This window comes from Rhopilema esculentum, chromosome 3 (assembly GCF_057945365.1).
Source record: "Rhopilema esculentum isolate cy_ngs chromosome 3, ASM5794536v1, whole genome shotgun sequence".
Classification (NCBI taxonomy): domain Eukaryota; kingdom Metazoa; phylum Cnidaria; class Scyphozoa; order Rhizostomeae; family Rhizostomatidae; genus Rhopilema; species Rhopilema esculentum.
In genome coordinates this window covers 9,069,570-9,091,736 of record NC_142817.1, presented here as the reverse complement: position 1 = coordinate 9,091,736, position 22,167 = coordinate 9,069,570, and the positions used below count along the sequence as shown (strand labels likewise).

The 22,167-nt window shown below is 34.9% G+C and overlaps 2 protein-coding genes across 3 annotated transcripts; one reads left to right on the top strand and one right to left on the bottom strand.

The window, feature by feature from the left end:
* Window positions 1-90: 90 nt before the first annotated feature.
* On the top strand, window positions 91-3,374 carry LOC135692919 (kelch domain-containing protein 2). The gene has a single exon (XM_065211262.2). It carries the CDS (start codon window positions 205-207, stop codon window positions 1,462-1,464), a length of 1,260 nt encoding a protein of 419 aa, XP_065067334.2. The 5' UTR covers window positions 91-204; the 3' UTR covers window positions 1,465-3,374.
* Window positions 3,375-3,784: 410 nt separating this feature from the next.
* Window positions 3,785-19,721, bottom strand: LOC135692915 (RNA-binding protein 5). 2 transcript variants are annotated; one of them, XM_065211258.2, is made up of 23 exons: window positions 19,596-19,721; window positions 18,106-18,766; window positions 17,371-17,547; window positions 16,958-17,024; window positions 15,139-15,212; window positions 14,769-14,873; window positions 14,370-14,436; window positions 13,699-13,785; window positions 13,208-13,251; window positions 12,558-12,674; window positions 11,874-11,995; window positions 11,425-11,560; window positions 10,841-10,877; window positions 9,989-10,021; window positions 9,163-9,362; window positions 8,254-8,333; window positions 7,119-7,177; window positions 6,507-6,547; window positions 5,833-6,036; window positions 5,435-5,528; window positions 4,879-5,033; window positions 4,439-4,482; window positions 3,785-4,208 (listed from the first exon to the last, which is right to left on the bottom strand). In XM_065211258.2, the coding sequence occupies exons 2-22, from the start codon at window positions 18,763-18,765 to the stop codon at window positions 4,447-4,449; spliced, it is 2,595 nt and encodes an 864-aa protein (XP_065067330.2). In that variant the 5' UTR covers window position 18,766; window positions 19,596-19,721; the 3' UTR covers window positions 3,785-4,208; window positions 4,439-4,446. The 2 variants fall into 2 exon arrangements, with proteins under 2 accessions (XP_065067330.2, XP_065067328.2); XM_065211256.2 differs by having other exon boundaries at window positions 4,443-4,482.
* Window positions 19,722-22,167: the final 2,446 nt, after the last annotated feature.

Sequence of the window (22,167 nt, the reverse complement as noted above, 5' to 3'; positions counted from 1 at the left end):
CTCACACGATTTAAAATTCGTCACTGAGCAGTGGCCAAACTGCATATTGAAGTGAATTTTTATTATACTATCGACGTAGCCCACGCATGCGTATTTAGAAAAGATGTGTTTGTAAACAAAGAATTTGTTTCCTGGAAGCAGTAGGACTAAATCACTTTCGTTTTCTTGCATTTGAGATAATATTTCAAAGTTGAGCTTACGAAAATGTCGTTCTATACACCACAAATAAAACAGAATCAATGTCCGCAAGCAAGAAGTGGGCACACGGCTGTTAAACACAACGGCAACATCATAATACATGGCGGTTATAACGAGAGGCTTGCCAGTCGCCAACGAGTGAACGATATGTATATGCCACCGGACGAGCTATGGCTGTACAACATGGAAGACTCTACATGGAAGAGCAGGAAAACAAGTGGAAGCTTTCCAGGAACAGGAATATCTGGTGCTGCTGCATGCGTCCTGAATGATAGGATGATCGTGTTCGGTGGATATGGATGTGCTCTTGGGAGATTATCACTCGTCTATGAACTCGACCTTAAGACACTTGTTTGGAGAAACCTTACTAAAGAAGGAATTGTAAAGGGGCCCTACCCTTCCAGAAGAGACAAGTTTGTCACTTGGGTGCACCAGAATCAAATAATTTTCTTTGGAGGCTATGGGCCTCCCCCAGAGGCAAAAAACGGAAGGAACGGGGAGTTTTGTTATGATGAAACGGAAGGGCGTATTGCCTTGGGTGTTGGGTGGAATAATGATGTTTGTGTGCTTGACTTTTCCATTCCAGGAGAGATTAAATGGCGATATCCTGAATTATCTGTCGAAAAACCACTGCCAAGAGCAGCTCATGCAGCAACTAAAATCCTCAACAATGGATATATTTTTGGAGGCAGAAATAGAGATACGAGGGTCAACGACATGTTGTATTTGGATCTAGATAGTTTTAACTGGCACAAAGTAAACTACAACTCACCAGCACCTGAAGGGAGATCATGGCATGTAATGGGTAAAATATCAGAAAAGTCAATATTTTTACATGGCGGTCTTGATACTGGTGGTACCCCCCTTTCAGATATGTGGCTGTTCAATACTGAAACAAAACTGTGGACTGAAGTTATTTCAAATTCCTTTGCTACAGGGTCCCCAAGAAGGATCTGGCATACAGCAATTGAATCTGACGACGATGATGAAGTGATAATTTTCGGTGGATGCTCAAATTCTGTTTTGTCAGATGAGCCCAGTAAGCATTCAAATGAAATATTGGCGTTCAGGGCAAGCCCAATTAAACTTGAACAATTGTGCATAAAACAGCTTGCATGTGTACTGAACTCAACTCTATGCGGGTACGAACAATTGGCAAATATGCCTAAACATATACAGAGCAGGATCTCAAATCGTCTACATAAGAGAGAAGAGCCTCCTCATGATGGTAACATGAAATGTCAAATGATCTGCTCTTTACTTTAGTGCACTGTTAAGCCTGGTCTAATGGCTTTAGTGCACTGAAGTTAAAATGCCCTGAGCCTCTTACTGTGTCATTGGACACAGTAAGATTGGGCAGCTTCAGCCAAATTTGGTTGTTGTCATTGGTGCAAGTTATTCTTGGCTTCCAATGGCCTGAAGAATGTGGTAATATTTGAGCCATCCCTGGGATGAGATCAAAGCTGCAATTTTACCAGAAAGACAACTTCCAACGGCAAAATTAACGCAAGGGTTGGAAAACAAGTTGAGATGAATCGCTAATCATTAAAAAAAGTTCTCTAGACAAATGCTGTCTCAGGATAATTTGCACTTACATTGAAATGAATCCTTAAATTCACCTCTTCACCATTCCCCATGTTTATATTTTTGAAAAATAGAGCCAAGCAATGCCAACCTTAGAAATAACACACCATAAAAACTGCCATATTCACCCAAGTATAATGTGATGTTTAACAGCTCTCCACACTACATTAAAATAGCAAAACACAAATACACAAAAGATTGGGCACATAAAGACTTTGGGAGGGGGTTGGAGGGTGTCACACCCACCAATCTTTGAAATTCTTAGAAACAGCTGGAAAGTTTGAGAGAAATCAGAAAATCAAGTCATAATTCCAATGCTCATTTACATCAGAGAACAATATTACATCATCATGCAGATAAATCTTTGATCCAGAAAGGAAGCTACTGAACTGTATATTGTGTAATTAAAGGTTTATAAACTTTTGTCACAAAATTACAATTGGTTTATTGTCAGTCTAACATTTTGTAACTGTCACCCACAAAAATATGAATCAATTTATGCCCCTGTACAAGATACTGAGAGCAAAGGACTACCTTCTTGAACAATGTGTTGAGCACATTTCGGGTTACAATGAAACCCAGCAGAAACCTTGAAATATTGAAAATGTGAAAGTGTGGTCTAATGAAGTATTCAACTACTTTTGGCCAACGTTACATGCAATCTGATCTGCATTGATAAATCAAAGTGGTATTGGATATGTTCAGTGTTTTTTCAAGTTAGTCATATGACTTAGCAATGATGCATTCTTTAAATTTTTGTTCCTAAAGGGGTTATTCACTTAGTATGTGTGCAAAAGTTTTGATATTTTCAGCCCCGCACCCGTTGCATGCATACATTATCTTTGAATTTAAAACCCCTATTAGCAAAATTCCAACCCCCTATGCACATTTATCTGCCAGATACACTGTGCAAATGAATCAGTATGGTGTGAGGAACATTTTTGTAATGACAACAGTGATACAAAGAATAATACAAAAATGTTTACTCTGAGGTCCATTAAAAGCCCCAATAAAGAACTGTACCACAACCCATGGTTGTAGCTTTGAGTCAATAATCAGTTTGGAAAAACAGTATCTAAAAAATATTTTGCGTACATTCTAAAACTAACTCCATCAAACCCCTTTACCCCCATGCACACCAACATATGCTTTCTGAAACATTTGTTTAGTTAATATTTACTAATAATCTCACCATTGCAAAAAAGGATTATATGATGAAGCATTCTTTGGAAGAATTTATATAAGCCTTATGGGACTTTCAGGTGTGCCCCTATTACTAAATCACCATCATCCCCTATGTGAATATAAACCTGGATATAAATTCAATCATATCTCATAATGTAAACAAATTGTTTAAAGAAAATTAAGTTAAGGGTTTAGAGTTTGAAACTAGACATTTCCATAGTTTTATTTGCACTTAGAGAAAACATTTATCTCTTATTGAAATTTTCAGCAGTGGCTTCTGTGAAGCTTGCAACTTTTGAAATTGGTATCAGATAGACTGCTACACCTGTACAGTATTTCTAGTTTTAGTATAATAGTTTGAATGCTTTTGGAGACTTGACATCCAATTACCTTATACAAGCATAGCATGTTGTTGCCATTTTTCACTAATTATCTGCCTCATACATGAGCAACACCACACAAAAACTCACAGGTCTGATTTTGATCAGAGATTTTATACAAAAATCTTTGAGAAGTCCACCCTTTCCTGATTTAGTTACAGTTGTTTTTGGTTACACTAACTAATAAGGAAATTCAAGACAGGCAGCAAGATAGTTCTGTTGATTACAGAACTTCAAAGAAAAAAGTTTTTGTGGAAAAATAATTTCATTGGTAGCATTGCTATCTGTTGTTCCCTGAAACTCGAATAATTAACATTCTGTTTATTCTCAAAATTCAAATTTATTTGGCTAAAAACACTTAGCATAAATAACTACAAGAGGCTGACATTGGCATAGAAGCTAAATGCTAACAGTTCCTTGAAACAATTGCAAAGATGTCTGGAAAATAGTTTCAAATTGCAACTTAATCAAAAAATCTACCAAATCATTATGACAGATTAAAAAAATTAGACATCTTTTCCTCAAGCACACACTTTGTTTTGTCAATAGTCTGATATAAAGAAAAGACAACACTAAAAACAAAGTCATTGTTACAAAACTGATCCCTTCTAGAACATTGAGACCAAAGGATTGACTAGAGCTGATTTACAACATTGAGATCAAGTCTGGAACACGGCAAGTTAAAATTGTCATCCCAAGATGCTGCAACAAAATACAAATAAACAGGCATTCCCTCATCTCAGATGGACTGCTGCCTTCCTTGTACATGTACACTATTTCGCATGGTTGCGGATACATTGTGTTGCATGGTCTACTGGTTTATCCTGTATGCAATGGTTTAAAATTTTGCCTTCAAGCATTCTACAACAAAGAAGCCAATTAATTTAAAGACAGAATGATTGCTTTTTAGCCTTACCAATCGCACTTAATGAGAATGTAAAAGAATTGAATAGAAAGTTTTCTTTTCAAGGTGAAGTAAATCAGTCAAATATTTCTTTCAAAAGAATGGCTTTTTCGAAGCCAGTTTTTAGGATTAAGTTTTCCACAATCAAACTCTTTTAAGATAAACCATCAATAAGCAATTTACTCACATACCAATTCATCCATGCTTCTGCTTGAATTTTTCCAAATTTTGCTGTAAAATAATTGAATTTTTGAAACCAAAATAGCATTTAAATGGATTCTACGGAAAGGAAAACCAAAAACTTCAGCATAAACAAATAAGAAAAGGTATAAAATTTCAGAAACAAAGATATGATAGAAATAATTTACCAGTGGCATAACATAGATTCAAAGGGGTGCCAAAATATTTTGATAACCAAGTTTTTTAGACCAAATTTAACTTGTATTCAATACTATAAAACTACTACATCTGAGGCATGAACTCAGTTCTCCTCAATGAATGTGAAAATTATCATTTTTACATCTGCCCATTGGATTTGAAATGCTCTAAACCCTTGGACTGGACCACAAACAGTAAGTAAATAGGGACATGTCTCAGTTGTTTCCTCTATAAGCCACTGCATTTTACCTTGTGCAAATCAGACATCTGCTGATGTTTTGTTAAGATGTCTTTGTTCGGGAATTGCCTTTTGCAGAGTAGACAAGTAAGTTTATCCCAGTCAATGAGCTTTTCAGATTGATCATCATCAGAATCGTCACCATATTCTGCAACTAGGCTTGATCCTAGAAAAAATCATCATTATCTTAGACCTTCAGAAAAATTATTACAATGATATTGTTTCAGGCAAAGTAATATACAACAACTAGCAGATCTGTACATGCAGAAAGCTGGAGGTGTGTGAACAATGTCGTATATAGAGGAAGTTCATTTGGGCATGTACACTTACATGACAAAAGTATTGGGACCCTAATGATAACAGTATATATTGTACTGATAGGTTATCCTGTTAAAACATTTGATTGTTATTATTATGGCATGTGTGCATTGTGTGCAAAGCATTGCACCTATAAAGAAAGTCAGATAAACACTTAATTTCCAAGATATATTTAGTATGTAATCCAAGGAATTTTGTAAGAAAGATGGTACTAGATTATTTTGCCAAGAAATATATCAAAACACATACCAAGGCCTTTAGGATCTGTTTTTGCTGCAATCAGAGCAGCAAGGGACTGCCTGCTGTCATCTTCTTCAGCACTAAACAATGTTTTTGATGTAATCTATGAATGAGGCAAGAATACATTATGTCGATGAATTTCTGTTAGCAGAATTTCAATAAATTTTCAACTGATTGGGGCAATCCATCATCCTAGAGTCAAAGAGCATGCATAAAAAATGACTTTGCTCATTATGGATACTCTTTGACGAAAGGGTTTCTTTACTCACTAACAAACCTTCTCTTGTTCCTCTCCCCAACAAACACATGAAAATCAAATTATCAAACTTTGTCTTGAACATATGACTTTTCTGTGTATGTTTATACTTTGGTCTCATTAGTAAGAAGATACGTAAATCAAAGCAAACCTTGACAGCATCTGACTTGCTTTGGGCAGATGTGGCAGCAGCAGCAGCATTTTGTAACATGATCTCATTTTGTATTTGCCTCCTAATAGCTTCTTCTCGTGCTTCTTGTTCTTTTTGCATTATTTGGGCTTGTTTAACAGCATTATGTTTAGCCAATTTGGCCTCATTCATCTTCTTTGCCCATCTTTCCATATCCTTCGCAATCTAAGGTGTAAGATGAAACTGGAATAATATAAATCTAAAATGATTAATATGAACATAACAATGACAATTTAAACATAGGGATAAATTATTAAAAATACACAAACATGTGCTTGCACACATGCAAAAACCTCTGTATCCATACAAAATTGGAAGAGAGAGGTTCACTTTCACTTGTTCGATTCAACAACTGAAAGCATTTCTTTTGGATTCAGGAATTTTCATTTCATTCAAATTGTGTTGAATTCCACCTTTGACTTCTTAGTAATAGTTAAGCTGCATGATTTGGGTTCTGTGTTTGAACCATCTTTCTATATACAGCATAATGCAGAATGAGTTACACTTGTCAATCATTGCACATGCATTGCTACTTGCTTACTAGGTACACAATACGCAACTAACATTTTGCATCAAAACATGGAACACTAATCAACAGAATAAGGTTAGTTTCAGTTTTGGTATCATGGACTCACTTTTCTTGCACTTGAGCCTGTAGGCTTCGCTTTGACTTTTTCTGAAACAGAATGTGGCATGGCATGTTACCATATTTCATTAATATTGTCAAATCACCAAAATTTAAATACATAAATACCCCTAATAAAATAACAGCTAAATTTAATAACACCCGCAGAAAGAGTAGTTCAGGCCTGGCTGTATAACTTTTAACAGGGGAGCAGTAAACAGCTCTGAGTAGTATTCAGGTGAGCTATAAGAATAGCAACAAAGGAAAAATTTATTTCAAGGAGAGCAAATTTGCTTTTTAGAACAATTTAGGAGGGCAATCTCTAGCTCCCCTCCAGCATTTGAGGAGAGCCTGGAGGGGAGCAAGAGCTATGGCTCTCCTCAAATGGCAAGGCCTGTAGTTCAACAGCTGCCTGATGATGGCATTCAGCACAAAACTTGAATTCCAACTTGTTTTAGTACTACTTTTTTCTATAGACAAATGTGTATAAAACATCAAGCACTCTACGACATATCAGTAACCTAAATCTTAAATAGATGTATCAACATGAATCTATACTCATAGATACAAAATAAAATATGATATAAATGCAGAAATCAAGCATGGCATAGTGCTAGACTACCTGCTTGTGCTGCAGTGGCTGCCAAAGGATTGCCTTCACTGTCCATTGCAGACAAAGATCTGAAATAGGAGAAAATCATTTTAAAAAATAAAATAGATTGTTACAGGTCTGGCCATTTGAGGAAAGCCATAGCTCTTGCTCCCCTCCAGGCTCTCCTCAAATGCTGGAGGGGAGCTACAGATTGCTTTCCTAAACTGCTCTAAAAAGCAAATTGCTCTCCAAGAAAAATCAATTTTTCCTTTGTTCCTATTCATTTTTATCTACAAACAGCTCACCTGAAAATTACTGAGGGGCGCTGTTTACTGCTCCCCCACTAAAAGTCTGATGGCCAGGCCTGTTGTTAATATTTTGAGCTGTAATGTTTTGAAACTTAATGGCTTACCAAAAACAAGTGGAATACTTGAAAAATGTTATTAAATGAAACAAATAATAAAAAGACTCTTGCATCAGTATTATTTCCATATTTCTTTGGACAAATGATAGTAAGTGTAGAATCAAAGTCTTGAGTTTTCAGATCCTTATAACAGCCAAACTCAGAGCAAGTTTTAATGGAAGTTTGGCAGGAATGGAAAAAACTTATCTTACTTGTAAAATTTATTAGAAGAAAAATTACATCAAGTTTGCAGGACAATTATAGAGTTACCTATGAAATATTCTTATTCTATTAAAATTCAGGAAATGAGTTGTAAAATCATGCTCTTTCAATTAAAATTCATTTCTTTTGCATAGGCATATTATTTTGCTTATTTGATATAAAAATTGGACAAACAATCTAAATGACATTAAATTCCATGCTAGATTGAAAATCTTGTCTATCAAAATAAGACTTTTGTCAAGGCAAAGAAACAACCATTTGACACTAGCCTAGTGTATATAAATGTTGAAAACACAAAATTTAATTTTGAATTGGCTTGTTCATGACACAGCTGCACTAAGTTTTGCTATACACTGCTTCATCCAGCATTCTAATGAATATAAGCATAAGGAGGAACAATTATTATCTGCTTAAACCAATTCATGCAGAACAAATACATTGCATGCTTCACCAAGTTAAGAGCTAGACATCCGCATTAAACTAAACTATCTAAACTGTGAAGCTACATGTACAAGGTCATTCATTATAACACTTTCTTACCCATCTTGGTTGACTATATAGTACTGCTGTTGCTGTGCATCCCAGTGGAGGAACCTTCCTGTTGTTCCATTATAGTAATACTTCAATAGAAAACAAATATCATCAACATTCGAGAAATGAAAAGTACAACTATAATAAAGAAACAATTGCAACAAGCTCTAATTCAATAAACTACATTCTTAATGCAAATGTAATTAGCATTAAAGTGAATGGTCTAAGTTAAAAAGTGGGTTCTACAAATAATCCAAAGTTTACTGCAATTTAGACATGGTCACACAAGCTGTAGTCATAATTGATGAAAGAGACTCTTGCATGAAATTAGTTCATCTTTTTGATTTGCTGATAATCACATCCATGTGTGGCAAACAACTAAGGTCATTCACTTTAACAGTTTATCAAACATAAATCAATGAAGCAATTTCTTGACAACTTGAAACTAAGCCTAAAATGAATACCAACCTGAGCTCAAAAACACCACATGATGGAGACCGGCATAAGTTCAATAACAGGGGAGTGGATCGAGCCTAGAAGGTAGGGGTTAGGGGCCTTCCAAAAGCTTTTTTGACTTCACCCTTTTTAATGCTAGAAAATGATTCCAAATATGATAATTGGTCTGAGTGATCAAATAGCTATGACTGCTGCTTGCTAGTTCTTTTATTTTCACCAGATTACAATACATTGCCACAACTGGTTGACCCAACAATATCCACAGAATAACCAAAAATTCATAAAAATTTAGACCAAATAACTGAATAGGAGAACCCCAGTAATGAACAGCCCTAGCATAAATCATGGTAATTGGTATGACTTTCATGTTTTTATAGCAAGTGGGAACTCTATGCAGAAAATGTTGAACTTAAAATTAATAAAGAATCTTTAGCAAAAGTGTGAAATTGATAAAAGACAAACCCCTGTGTTTGCATCATAATAGAGACCAGTTGTGGAGTCATAATAATAGCCAGTGTTTGGGTCGTAAGTATAGTTAGCATACACATTCTGTCCTTGAGCAGGACGTTGCTGGGGCTGAGGCTTGTGTTGTTGCTGCTGCTCATGTTGGTGAGCTGCTTGTTGCTGCACTGCTTCTGTATGTGACTGTTTTTCACCATAGGCTATAATGAAAACATTGCATGATATAACTTTGGCTCTACAAAGAGGTTGAACAAATTTTCACATATTGTCATGTTGTCCATGGTAGTTGAGCTGAAGTAGTCAATACTGACTTGAAATTTTTATATCAGAAATACATATGTAAGACGTACAGTCTTGGTAAAGATTTCATGAACTGGAAAAAATAAGCAATATTTGGTGCTTCATGAAAATTAGTTTTTATCCAGTGACTTATCACTTTTCTTTTAGAAACAGGTAAAGCTTGCAAAAAATCAACAGAATTCTGCCAATATTGCTCCATGATGCTACTCAATTTTTAAGACAGAACCCAATGACCCTAAAGAAGGTTTGCCTGTATGATGCATGGGGATTGTTTGAATTTGTCTTGACTATTTCGATCCACAACTGGGTATATATTTTCCATCGTGTTCTTTCGGAACCTTATTCTGATGTTTTATGCTCTGAGGAGTGTCAGACGAAAAAGCTTTTAGTATGTTGTAAAATGTTTGCTTTTTTCAAAGCCATTTTCAAATTCTGTACCGCAAAAAAATTGTTGTCTTGACTTAATTAATAGCATACTAAACATGCATTTTTTTTCTTAGTCTTGAAGTTAAGAAGAAGATGATACCTTGCATTGACTGAGCAAATGGCTGTGAACCATCTGAAAACAAAAGAAAGGATAAAATGATTAGAATCTCGAGAGTAATAAAAATACGAATTCATCTTTCCTCCTTCTTCAACACTGACAGATTGATGAATGATTCCCATCCTATATAGTCATTCTATATAGTCTTAACAAATTATTGATTGCCCAGCCTCTAACTTGTCTTCAGATCTATACTATACTTTCAAGCAGAACTTTTAAATATAGAGAAAAACTACAGAGGGAATTTTTATCTAAGATAGTTATTACAATTGTCAAGTATGGCCTCTAGGAAGGAAAATTTGCTCTGAAATGTTTGGGATATTGTGAGACTGTAATGGCAAGCCGTCTGTCTGATATTTGTATTGTTTGTTGTCATAGGCTCTGTTTCCTGGCACATGTACATTTAGCAGATACAAACTCCCTGGCACTTCCTTCCTTTTTAAATTTATAGTTCATGTTTTTTGATGAAATGCAAGAAAATGCTAAGAGATTTGCAAAAATAACTGGGTCTCTTTAAAACGGATTGGCAACAAAGATTACATCAAGAGAAGAAAGTTCTTTAAACAGACAAAACCACAAAACAAAAACCGCTTTGTATATGTGCCCTGGGAATTTTAACAGAAATTGCCTTATCACTACTACTGCTATTGTTAGAGCATAACCAAATATAGAACATTCTGTCAATCTCAAAGACATTTTGGCAGAAAAACAAGCCATCAAGGTTGGATGTTGACAAATTTTTGATGGTTAATCTTCAGGCGGCTATGAGAACATGTTGATACTATACCTTTCCATACAGCTTACATGTAGTTGCAGATATTTATGGTGTCATACCTGTAGCCTGTTGAGACCCTGATACAGCTTGGGTGTACTGATGAAGAAAGAGATGTGAGAAATATTGTCAAAACTACCAGACCAAAATTGGACATTTCACGTTGTTTGGCCATTTTTATGGCCAGGTGATCCCATCTTTTTCAAAAAGCAAGCCACTGCAACAAGCTTGCAATGTGCATCTTTTCCCCCTGAATTTAAACTTTGGAAAATCATTGGCAGCTTGGGTAAATTAATGTTTGTGAATTATTGTAAGTCAGGTTAAGAGATTAGATTTAAGAAAGTTCAAGACAGTTTAAAAGAAAAGATAGGCAAAGAGGCCAATCAAATAGTGAAGATATAATGCAGGAAAGTTAAAAAAGGGTTAACATATTTAACCATGCAAGAAGCTTTTCAAGTCTGGTTACTGGAATGATAGATATGATAAAACCAGAATGGGAAGGTTAAGAAATGAAATGAAACCAAAAATAACTCCAAAAAACAAATTCTCTACAAAAAATTTAATAGAAAGTACTAATGGGAGAAACAGCTGAAACAAAGCATGCCAAGCGCAAAACTCTCATCTATATAAAACTGTTGATGCTAACCTGCTTATTTGACTGGGTGTTATAAGAAAATTCTGTAGGTTGTCCTTGAACCTGTGCAGCTTGGGCTTGAGCTATTGCAACACTTGCTAAATTGACATTCTTTGTTCCATGTGGCTGTCCAGATCCTGGATGGGGACTACAGAATACACAAAAGATGACTAAACTCCAGCCAGTCATCAGTCATACCAAAAATAGTAATTACAAACAATGATTTAGAATTTGAAACAATTTCAAAAACAAATAAGACCCAATATATTTGTTAAATGACACTGTAGAGAAAACAGCCAATTTCATGCTCCTCTTCCATGCCTAAAGAGGTGCTGTAGTAAAATTTGAGTTGAGTAGTAAAATTTGTTTTTATGATTTAAACTTGCTTGATAAAAATGGTCTTAATGAATATATTTCCTGACCTATGTACACTAACAGAATCATTAATGCTGCAGTCATACCCTTGTTTAGGTCTTGGCGGTGGGTGTGGAGTATTCCTTGCATAGCCAACAGAAACCCTTCTGCCTTCAATGAAATAAGCTGGATCTGATTCCTGAACTTTTTCAAGAAGTGCTGTTGCATCCTACGAGATATTGTGATAATTACACTCTTTTTGAAGGGTGGTATTTTTAAAAAAGGAAAGAAAGAAAATATGCTCTGTAAAAGGCCTTGAGGCATGGCAAATAGGCTTTCTCTATAAGGGGTCATTTGATTTTGGTGTGATCGCTGCAGTTTCATTTGATATCATCATACATTGTTGACAACCTGCTATTGGTGGAAACTGTTTTGTTATTCAGAATGAGATGAGTTCATGTAACCAATTCCAGGTCAATCAATAGCACAAAAATCATGGCAGCAGATCTGGGTAAGTTTGGGTATATCATCTCCTTTTACAATGACTCCATGCCTTTAAATACCAAAGAATGTTCCATTGCCTGTAAATATGATACATGAGTTTGGTTCATGAATATATCTCAATATTTTTTTCACTGTTTGATGATTTTTTCACTTTGATAGAAGATTTAGACACATAAAAATTTGATGAAAGATCCAAGGAAACCTTGAAACAGCCCTACCGCCAATCCTGGAGACAAGATTTTTGAATTTATTAGTATTCATAAGAAAATACTATGCAATGTAAATACCTCTGTGGAACCAAGTTCTATGAAACAAAATCCCCTTGAAATGCCAGTCATTTTGTCTTTTATAAGTCTTACATCATAAACTGGTACACTTGTTAACTCTAGCAAATGATTTCGAATCTAGAAACAAAAAACATCATGACACAAACTGGGTAATAAACAGGGCTATGAATAAAAAGAAGACACATTTGGTAGAGATTACTATAAAAAAATTAAGATATTTTCAGACAAATCTTATAATAATTTTGCACTTTTTCTGCATGAAAGGAGATATACCCTAAGCTCACTGCTGTGGGCAGGAATGGTAGCTAGGCAGAACAAAAATAGAAAGATGACACATAAGAGGAGAAGAGGAAAAGTACCACTAGCTTCTGATGTCATATCCTTATAAGCAGGTCCTCCAGTAAAGGTTTAAGTAGGTGCATGGCTGAATGCGCCCTGATGAAAAATTTTGCTTTTTAGCTTTTTGATTCATCACTCTTCTGCTATACTTTTTGCAAAGCAGAGGCGTGACAAAATTTGCACCTTGTCTCCTATAAGTATGGCCAAGGCGTGGGTGCACAATCACACACCACAAACTGAGAGGCCTGCTTATAAGGGTATTTTGGGGCACTTGTTGTGATGGTATTATAATAATTTGGATGATTGTTTACCGTTTCCTCTGTAGTATTTGTATCAAGTCCTCGCATCATCAAGACTGAAATGAAATTCGCACACTTACTGAACTGGCCACAGTGTTGAATAAAATAAAAAACATTAATATTTGCTCTTTAAAAAAAAGGAAACACAATAGCAATTTCTTAGTGTGATTTCAAATCGTCCTTTAAAAGAGATCTACAATCAGATCAATCTGGCTACTGGCACATGTTTCATTTATGGCTGCAGCTCTTCTTTTATGGCTACATTTCTTTGTAAACAAATTTCTTGACAAATGTAAAACTAGGTTTCCAATTTCAGCTGCATACAGTACAATGGTACCAATGCAAGCAGCCTTGTCAAAGAGACATCAATTTTCCACATTGATAGTCCGTAATGTTTCTCAGTTGCTTATAGATCAATACACAAATACTTAAACATTGCAATATGGCAATAATTACAAAATGTTTTGGAAAAAACTGATTCAAACAAAAAAGTCCTTCATTACCATTACATGGAGGTGCTGACATTGGAGAATCTCGGACATGGCTAACATCATCATAATCATAATCATCAGAGCCATCTGGATGGTAGTCTAAGCAAAAATGTCATGATGTAATTAACATGTTGGACCACAGTATCAAATGATCATGAAGACACAAAAATAAAAAGTTTAACACAATGGACATTATTTTGCAACATATTCTAAAATTGACTGTATTGATCATCACCAATCAAATTATTACTACCTAAGAAATGACCATGAATTAAAATTTAAAAGCATCAGGGAACCTATCACTATTATAAGGTATCCCACAAATAATTATTGGAACAAAATTTCAACTAGAAAATATTTAAATAGCATGAAAATGCAGATAATTTGTGCACAATACTTTGATAAGGAAATTCAACAAGATCAATAGTTTAAAACATAAATTGATATTCTAATACAAACTTCGGAAAAACCCAACAGGAAGATGGTTGGGGATTAAAAGCGCAGGGGAGTCACTAGGTTATATCATCAAAGAAGTGCCAGATGTGCAAATTTTCTGCTTTTTGTGCCATTATGATACAAATTCTCAAAATATGATTTGATAAGTGGAGATAAATCTTGAGCCAGTAGTCATGCTTTACTAATCAACAAAAAGAAAGAAAGTAATTTCTAAGTTGAATTATTACCTTTGCGGTGCTCTCCACAGGAGAAGCAAGTAACTCTTTTCCGGGATGCATAATTCAACGTTCTACACTGCAAGATAGATAACACACAATACATTGTCTCTAAATGATCTAATACACAAGCTCATAATCGAAGTTCTACAAATCTCATTTTGAAAAAAATTGAGGAGCCTTTGCCTCTTGTAAAGTTTGCATAGGTTGAAATAGGAGTTGATACCTGCTAAGAAGAAAATCTTGCAATTTGTCTACACAAAATTTGTAATTTTAAATGGAAAAGAAAACTGTTTATATTCACAGTTACCATTCCCTATCTATCAGCACTGTACAAGAATTCACAATATCAAATAAATGCTTACATTGAAAAGTGCAAAAATATAAAAAGAATTGACAAATTTTGTTTACCTTGCTACAGTACCAGTCAACATCTATTTGGTGATGTGTGAATGGCTGTGCTCTTGTTTTGCTATACTCCAAAGAAATTCGCTGATCCTTCACTACAATTGTTCCCTGATTCAAAATAAAAAAAAACAAGGATATTATTTTTTCAAACTGGAACATGATTTGGAAAGTGTCAAAAAATGAATGCAAATGCAATTGGGTAGCAACCTTTCAAACGTTTCTATCCAAACTGCATTCAATTGAAATTGGGCTAAGCAAAGCAAAAATAACAACAAATAGCAAAATGAATTGCATTCAGTAGAATTATTGAGTATCTTTTAAGCTCTGCTGGTGTCAAATAAATGTTTTTACTAATTTAAATGGAAATATTCACCCTTGTGAGTTTCATCCACTTCTCTGCTGTTGCAACATCATAAAAATCAACAAATCCAAAACCTCTTGATTCGCCTATTTTGTTAGTAAACAAAATACATTAAACTGACTATATTGGTTAGCTGTGCTTAAACACTTAAGAACAATTTAAAAGCTATTCCTATTTATCAAAACCAAGATAAAATAAGGAACTAAGATAGTCTAAACTAACTAAAACCCTTCCATTTACTTCCCTTTTCCCATCCCAATTTTTGGTGGGATGAGCTCTGTTGTCCAAAACAATACCACTTTGACAAGAGCAAGTCTTGCAGAGGCGAATGAGCTGTTTCTCTTACATTTCTATCATGATTTAGTATGGTTTCCAGCCACTTTTCCTTCACCTTTTTTATATGATTTTGTATACCCTTGGCGAAGGCAAAGTTCAAGCACTCAAAAAATGGGTTCTATCGACATGCATAGCTGAAAACAATTAAACTCGCGGCCAAAATTAGATCATGAATAGACCAAATTGTCATTTTGCCTTCGCAAAGGGCATACAAAAACGTACAAAAAACGAAAGTTGACGAAGAAAAAGTGGCTGGAAACAGTAAGAGCAACGGCTCATTTGCCTCAGCAAGGCTTGCTCTTGTCAAATATGGTCTTATTTCGGACAACAGAGCCTGTTCCGCCAAAAACTGAGATGCAAAAAGGGAGATAAATTGAAGGGTTTTAGTTAGACTATCTTAGTTCCTTATTTTATCTTGTTAAAACCAATAAAAGGCTTATTTTCAGAAGGAACAAAAAATTTCTTTAAAATATTGAGAAAAATATTGAAAAGATACAGTTATTAATGAATTAAGAATTGAGGCAATGAACCTTCAAAAAAGATCTACCAAATATACGTAGGGAGAAAAGAATTTTTGCATATAATTTGGGATATACTGCACACAAAACAATTTTAAAATAGATAAGAAATGCCCTCAGATGGAATAATACTTGGGTGGAATAACAGATGCACTCCATACACTCATCAAACAATTATTAAGTCCAATCCTAATTGACTGATTTCCAATTACCAGGCCTGGCCGTGAGCATTTTAGCAGGCGCGTGGTACATTGCTCTCCTCGTTAAAGTCAGGCGGGCAATTTTTAGTCTCTTGAATATCGTCAATAAATGTATATGGATAAACAACATTCTTTAACAGCTGAGTTTACAAAACAAGATGACAATTCTCAGACAAAAATATCGCAAATCAACAATATTCAAAATTTGTTCCATTGATATAGGCTTCAACAGCCGCCCTTTGCACTGCCTTTCAAAGCGGGTTCAAGAGAATAGAAGCTTTATGTTTAGCGCAAAGTTTGCACCAAACGACATCACCATCTTCTTTCCATCTATCTCCTCAATTTTTTTCTTCCAAGAACAGCCCTGTTGTCATATTTTTTGGAGCTTTTGAAGCTCAACAGTCGATCCTTTCTGGTTACTTACCATGTTGAAATTATTCGGGTTTCACGTGTTAGGAATATTCAATTGGCCTTCAAAATAACATTCTGGTTGAAATGAAACCATTCAAAGGATTTTCTTCCCTATTGCATTTAAAAATGCTTCATTTGTTTTTGCATGACTTGTTAATTAGTTAATGAGTTTACAGGAGTAGATGACTTCCTGAGAGATTAAATGTTATTTCGAAGTCAAAACATAGGGGATCAAGTTCCTATCAATATTTTAGTTTTACTTCAAGAGGTGTAGAGAAATGAAAGGAAGACCAAGGCGGGCGGTTAACATGCGAACTGACATTGAGGCGAGCGCTGAATAGCCTCAAACGGCCAGGTCTGACTTACCATGTCTATTTCTGACAATTTTGATATCTTGGTAGTCTAGATTATGGTGCTGCAGCTCTGCACCAATCTACAAAAATACATCAATAGCATATCTACAAGCTCTAAAATATCATTATAGGCTAGAGCAAAATGCAAGTACATAGAGCTTTAAAAATTCATCTTGTTATTCATCTTCCTCTTGGCATATATTGGTTTTGCTTGTTTTTATGCATATTTTTCTTTGCACAACTACTTTTATGAGTCTATCAAAAGAGTCATTTTAATAAAGTTTTTTCTATTCATGTAGACAACATGTGCTAATAAAAATCTAAATTCATATGTGGTAAGAACATCATAATTTTTCATTGTGCAGCAAGAAAATTTCTGAGCAACAAGCAAGTCAAAATTTAAATTTATTATAAATGCACACTCACATCGTCTTCTTTCGTCAATGCAGATGGTGAACCTCTCACCATGATATGAGCCGACGGTGAAATTTTTTCTCTATCAACATCTCGATCTCTGTCAACACTACCCCTCCTCCTTTCTTTAGAATATCTGTCATCATACTCCTTGTCTCTTTGCCTTACATCTCTGTCTCTTTCACTTCTCTAAGAAAGCAAATTGTAAAGCATATAGAGATGGTCAATTACTCGGCAGTTAAGGAAATATGAAGATGGCAAAAGCCTGGTAAGATGGAAACTTTACTTATCATCTGTGTGAGTGATGACCTTGGAACAAATGGTGAATTGATATGAAAACAGTCCAAAAGCTGTTGAAAGTTTTTGAGGATTGATGTTAATTGTTAAAAATCTTAATAAATGTTCACAGGTGAAGTTCTATATCAACTCATCATTCCCACAACAACAGAAAAAATTATTTTAATTGGTCTCCTTCTATCCACAACTGGTTATATAATTTCCATCATGTTCTTTCAAACCCTCATTCTGATGTTTTATACTCTGAGGAGTATCAAACGAAAAATCTTCAAAAAGTAGGTTGTGAAATGTTTTCCTTTTTCAAAGCCACTTTCAAGTTCTTTAATGCAAAAAATTATCCAGAAAATACTATAGAAACAAAGCCTATTTCTATAAGGTTTTAATCAACAAAGGGTTGTGTCAAAAAACTAACCACAAAAGGATTTAACTTAAAATTTTTTTTATACTTACATCATCTCTTCTTCTGTTTCTATCTCTGTCTCTGTATGATTCCTTTTCCCTGTCTCTGTTCCTTTCTCTATCTCGTTCTCTGTCTCTATCTCGCTCCCTATCTTTACCCCTGTCACGTTCTCTGTTTCTTTCTTTCTCTCTATCCCATGGTCTGTCATTTTCTTCCCTGTCCCTAGTTCCTCGGGCAGTCGTGTCCCATGTCTCTCTATCAGGTTTACCACCGTATCTTGCTCTTTCCAATTCTCTATCAATTTCTCTGTCCCTTGCTTTTACACCTTCATGTCCACGATCTCCACCCCCCAACCCTTCTTGCTCAGTATACCCTCTTTTTTGTCTCCCAAACTGGTCAGATTTTGCATAAAATTCACCTCTGCCAAAAATATCACCTTTTCCATTCCCTCCCTCTACCCCTCTTGTCCTGCCATCGTCAGAATGGTGTTGGTTTTCTTGACCATCATATGTTGAATTCCATTCCATATTAGAAGGATTAAAATTATCTACTTGATATCCTCCACTCTGATGGCCATATCCAGCTTGCTCTGTAGTATCTTTTCCATAATAATCTTGACCGGTTTTGCCATTTCTATCACTCTGATATGATTTTCCTTGATAGCTGTTGTTCCTTCCTTCCAAATAGTAACCTCTGTTTGCATTTTCCATTCTGAAAAGGATGTCAAGAAATCTGCTCAATATTTGTAAGAAACTGCAAAAGTCCAAACTTTAACAAACTGCTCAGTTTAAATATATGGTACCAGTTGATAAGAAAGTAAAGACAATTTCTCATTTCATGAACAGCTTTTTTCACATTCACAATTTTAGTTTGAAAGATGATATATTCATACTAAGTTATCAAATATAGAGGGAATGTTTCAGTTGATTACTGTTATAGGTTGTAATTGGAGCGAAAATGTTTACAATACAGAACCAATTCTTGATCAGTTGCAATGGTTAGCTGTTTCAGCAAGAATAGGTTTTAATAAGATGGCATATTGAAAAATGACAATTTTAAAACTTGAAAATCTTAATATAGTGTTTGTTTCATGATGAGTCTGTATTTTATTGCCATGAGTTTATAATTCTTGAGAGCAATGATTAATTTATAGTAGTGCGGAAAAAGCTATAAATATTTGGGGTGGGGAAGTTGTAAAATTTAAGGGCCTATGTGCAGATTCGTGTCATTATTAACATTAAATCACAAAACTAATCATATACTAAGAAAATATAGACTTCTCGTTATTTGGAAAGAAATGCCATATCGAACAGAAAGATCATATTATCTGCAGTTCGAGGGTTACAACGCTGTAATCGCGTAGCTTTTGTACATTAATTGTTTTTGTCCAAACCCTGTAAGATAAGTTGCCATACTTTAGTCAAGTAAAGATTTCGCTTGGATCAGGCAAAACAGCTTCCTTGCTAAAAAATTAGTAAACATAGGGATTAAAAATCAAACTTCAATGCAATATATGTTTTGAAAAGATATGCTCTAAAACCTTGAGGAGTTTGTATTCGCCCTGTCTCTTCATCCAGACATCTTAGTCCAGGTCCTTCACGATCGATTGACATAACTCATACGCATGCGTTGTTTCACCGGGCTGTGCCATGCTCTGTAGTTGTTGCTGTTGACGTTAAAAGTAAACAACATTTACCTTGTCATTGAAATTAGGGGCCCTGGGGCCCTTATAAAAATCATCTACATTACATTAGCAACAAAAAACTTCGTCAGTTAGATTTTCGGCAAATAAACTTCGTCGAGAACAACTTCGGACAACTTTTCAGAATTTTGTCGTGGCAAAATTTCGTCGTGGATTTTTAGCGCAAAAATAGCAACCTATTAACAAAATCTTAAGTGACAAACCCATGCAGGTTGCTTTTATATTCAATCCTATAGGGGTACCGAATTCGTGGAGACATGACATGTGAGCTTGAGCACCCTTTCAGAATTTGGCTTAATCCCCCAGATATTTTTTCACACGAAACCTCATGTCAGGAAAAGCCAAATTAAAGCGGGATATGCCCTAAGTTGATGCAAGGATGGAGTCAAGAGAAATGCTTTTAAAAAGTCTCTACTCTACATCTCTAAGGCATGGAAGTTTATAAACAGAGCATAATTAAAGTTATTTTTAGTGTGAATATAAGCACAAGATTCGGAAAGACCTCCAAAAGAAAAGGTTGGTCTCGAAATTGTGCTTCTAAATGGCTTTGAAAAAAGCAAACATTTTGTAAACTAAAGCTTTTCGTCTGACACTCTTCAGAGTTTAAAATGTCAGAACATAGATCGAAATATATATACCCAGTTTTGGATCGAAATAGGCCAATCAGAAACACGAGCACATGACTGTAAAGGTTGACCAATCAGTGCCGCTTGCCTATTAGAATGTTACCAGTGGAGTCCTAAGGTGAAAACGAACTCCTTTTGTCTACACAGTAGCGGTTTTTTCGTGCTTATGTAGATAGATTATAAAACTGCTAGGTGGAACGACGATCGGGCTTTACCAATAAACCGAAACATGTCGCCATTATAGTTTTTTGCACAATCTGGGTTTTCTAGCAAATGCTGCCCGATAGCAGAATCGCAGGTTTTAGTTGTTATTTTAGATTTGCAAGACCGAGATGGCTGTTCTCTTTGGGGATGTGTTTTGTTTCTAATATTAGATGGAACGTGTTGGACTCCACTTAGGAAATTAAAAGGATTGTAAAAGGATTGAAATGAAACAGGCGAAGAAAAGTTAAATGACATGACCGCTTTTGCTGCAGAGAGAGATTTAACTGACAATATTAAGCTTGAAGAAATTGTGAAGAAGAGAATCAATTAATTAATACATGATAATTAGTAATATACCTTTTGTAAATGTTTTGAAACGGATGAAATCTTTTCATGTGATAAAGGCGTTTTCTCAAAAATCGGGTAAAGTCATCCAAACAACCCCTCCAAGCACCCCCCACAAACACCCCAAAAAACTTCGGGACGTCCCTGCTCCGTTGAATGAAGTAAAAGCAATAGATATCAAATCAACTATCTCATTAAAAGTAAGAATATTACTAAATTAATTGTTTTCAAGATTTCAAATACTATGTTCATTCTAAATAAAAGTTCTATAATTTTTTAACGCCAAATTGGTTTTCAAAAAGACAAATCTGTTACCCTTGTACTCTCAGAACAACATAGGAAAGCATCCAGTAAAACTGTATAATTCATTTATTCAATCTTACGTTTGTTGTGCTAATAAAACGCTACTAGATTCAGCTCGAAACAGCTTAATTCCTGTGCAAAATTCATAGAAAAATCTGACAATATTGTTTGTCTCTCGAGAAGGAATTTCTTAAAGCAAGCAACCATATGATCTTTACCAGGTCAGCAAATTTTCTGATGGTTTCTGTACCCCATCATCTACCAACTCAAAAAAGCTATCAAAATTTATGTTTTTGGATCTCCTGGCTAAGTGAATAATATATGCGTATAAAATTGCACCTTCATCAATCTAGATTTTAGATATATTGACAAAATCTATTAAAATTCGTTTTGACCAGCTTAATTTGAATTTTTTTTCATTTCTGGAGTCCTATTTGTTAAAAGCACTTTATTTTCAAAAATTTTAAAATCTGTTTTTACAAAATAGTATTCAAACTTTGCAAAATTGCTATATCTGTTTTGTTTTAGTTTACAGTCATTCCGTTGAACTTTTTATGTTAAACTGTGTTTCTTTGGTTCTTTCTTTAATGTTAAAAAATAGATTACTTGCTGCACTTAAAAGTTTGTTCTTAAAATATGCAAGACCTTTACTCCTACTGTTTCATGTCAACATTGAAATAAAACAAATGAAACTATGACCTATGGGACACTGTGATAAAAGCTTGAAAATATGGCCTTGGATTTTCCCTCTGTTGGACTTTGCTACACCCTTTCACGGCCTTAACATTTTGAAATACGCTCGTCATTTTGAGTCTTTTATGTGTCATTCAGCATATTTCTATTCATATTCATTTTCATTAATCAAAGCTGGCATGCATAACAATGTAATTTCTATATTTTAATGCCGTCGTAACGAAATTCATATTGGGGGG